This window comes from Myotis brandtii, unplaced genomic scaffold, assembly GCF_000412655.1.
Source record: "Myotis brandtii unplaced genomic scaffold, ASM41265v1 scaffold339, whole genome shotgun sequence".
NCBI classification, from domain to species: Eukaryota; Metazoa; Chordata; class Mammalia; order Chiroptera; family Vespertilionidae; genus Myotis; species Myotis brandtii.
Window position 1 is genome coordinate 332,068 of NW_005363061.1, and position 2,468 is coordinate 334,535.

Genomic DNA, 2,468 nt, shown 5'->3' on the forward strand with positions numbered 1-2,468 from the left:
CCCACCCCGCCCCTCTCCAGCCTCTGGGATCTGCCTGGGCAGAGACTCGAAGGGTCGCCTTGAAATGGGTTCCAAGGAGACCGAGTGGGAATGTGGGCTAGTCACTGGGGGCTTGTCCCTCAGGGGTCTGTCCCCTCCTCCAGGCCCCCCTCCCTGGTCCACCCTGAGCCTCAGCCTCGCCACAGACTGGGGGATGCCACCAGCCCCAAGGCCAGGGCTGAGCCCTGAGACCCCAAGGAGAGTGAAAAACAGATGGTGACAAAGCAGTGAGTGGAAATGAGGGAGGCCCAGGGTGGAACGGAGTCCAGGGATCAGGACAGGCTGCTAGGGGCCCTGACAGCGCTGTAAACAGAAGGAAGAGCCGGTGCGTAAGGTGTTGCAGGTGAGGGGGGAGCTCTGGGCTTAGGGTGGGGGAGCCACACGCTGAACCTCAAATGTCTGAGCAGATTCCCACTGGAACCAGGAGCGGGACTTGCCATCACAGGCAGCTGGGAGGTGCTGAGGGCTTTCAGCGGGGCTGTCAGGGCCCATCTGTACTTTGGAAAGTTCCCTTTGGTGGTGAGCGGAGCGTTGCGGAGGCAGGAGACACACTGTGGCAGTGACTGTCCCCAGGAAGCAATAGGCAGTGGCTGACGTTGTGACATGAAGAGGTCCCAGTGGGTGACGGAGGAGTGGGGGTGGGGGTGGAGGGACAGATGGGGGACAGGTCAGTGGACAGGCCTTGCCCAAAGCTCTGCCCTAATCCCAGACCCTCAGTTTCCCTTCCCAGTCCTGGCCAGCTAGTGACACTAAAATGAGAGGACAACAGGGAATAAACAGGAGGAGAGGGCTGAGCCACTGGCTCACCTGTCAGGTGGCTCTGACCAGCCATTAAGGCTCCTCAAGGCTCTCGGACCCCATAATTCCTGGTCCCCCAAGTCTTACCCCACAACCTGGGCTGGACCTAAGCCCTCCCCTCTGGCTGGCAGCCTGTCTTCTTGAGGTGAGTGTCATTATGCTCCCTGCCACCATGGGGGCTGCTTCTCCCTACACTCCCACCTCGGCTGGGAGGTCCGGGCCTCCCTGGACTGGGAGCCTCCCTACAGCTGCACAGACTGAACCCAGAGGCATTCTGGGATTTAGCAAGGCCTCCGTGCGCACAGGGCTGACAGCCAAAGGCAGGTGCCAGGTCACCTCTCTGAGCCTCAGTTTCCTCCAGTGTAAAGCAGGGCTAACAACAGAACCTCTGCTGCGTGGGGGAGGGGGGAGATGACACCTTCCCTGGGGCCAAAGGACCAGAGCCTGGGCTCCGTGAGTGGACAATGTGGGACCCTGGCCCCTGTGAACAACGGGCTCTCCTTCTCTCTCCCAGTCCCCAAAGCATCTCCTCGGTCCTGCTGCTTTTTCTGCTGCTGCCCCTGGGCCCAACTGGGCACACAGCTGCCCAGCGCTGCCCACAGACCTGCGTCTGTGACAACTCCAGGCGGCATGTGGCCTGCCGGCACCAGAACCTCACTGAGGTGCCCAACGCCATCCCTGAGGTCAGCAGGGTGAGGGGGTCGGAGAGGATGGCAGGAGGACTCTGGCTGGCATGAGAGGACCTGCCACTGCCTGGCTGGGAGGAGACCTTGGAAAGTCACTTTTCCTTTCTGAACCTCAGTCTTCACATCTGTAAAATGGGAATGATAATAAGCAACAACAAGAAGACAAGCTATTTAAAATCCTCTGTGATTGGCATAAGTAGTTGACCTATAAATATTGAATTAATTACAGACCCTGTGGCAGAAAACAGGAGATATATTGGAGGAAGATATGGTGTCTGCTCTAGAGACACAAGGACTAGTGGGGACAAAAGTAAATGGGCATGCCCAGCCGGTGTGGCTCAGTGGTTGAGCGTCGACCTATGAACCAGGAGGTCACGGTTCGATTCCTGGGTTGCAGGCTCGATTCCCAGTGTGGGGCGTGCAGTAGGCAGCCAATCGATAATTCTCATCATTGATGTTCTCTCTCTCTCTCTCTCTCTCAATCGATAACTCTCATCATTGATGTTCTCTCTCTCGCGCGCGCCCTTCTTCTCTGAAATCAATAAAAATATTTAAAAAAGAAAGTAAACAGGCAGTGATAATTCAATGCAAAAAGTGCCAGAGCTGGGGAGGCCCAGGCGCCTGGGGAGAAAGGCTCCCTGGAGGAGGTGTCAGGGGGCAGGAGGAGGAGAATGAGAGAGAGGGGAGGGGGAGGAGACGTGTCCAGGGGCACAGGCCGCACTGGTCCTTGTGGTGCTCAGGCTCCTCTCCCCTCCCCCTCAGCTGACCCAGCGGCTGGACCTCCAGGGCAACCTGCTGAAGGTGCTCGGCCCGGCCGCCTTCCAGGACCTGCCTTACCTGACGCACCTGGACCTGCGGCACTGCCAGGTGGAGCTGGTGGCCGAGGGTGCCTTCCGCGGCCTGGGCCGCCTGCTCTTCCTCAACCTGGCCTCCAACCGCCTGCGC

General features: G+C 59.0%; 1 protein-coding gene across 1 annotated transcript in view; it reads left to right on the forward strand.

Moving 5' to 3' along the window:
• The window catches only part of LOC102242769 (chondroadherin-like protein), a 6,306-nt gene that overhangs the window by 349 nt on the left and 3,489 nt on the right, over window positions 1-2,468 (forward strand). Inside the window, exons 2-3 of the mRNA XM_005871391.2 lie at window positions 1,352-1,520; window positions 2,286-2,466. Coding sequence (XP_005871453.1) covers window positions 1,352-1,520; window positions 2,286-2,466 — 350 coding nt within the window. The remainder of the gene's footprint in view (window positions 1-1,351; window positions 1,521-2,285; window positions 2,467-2,468) is intronic.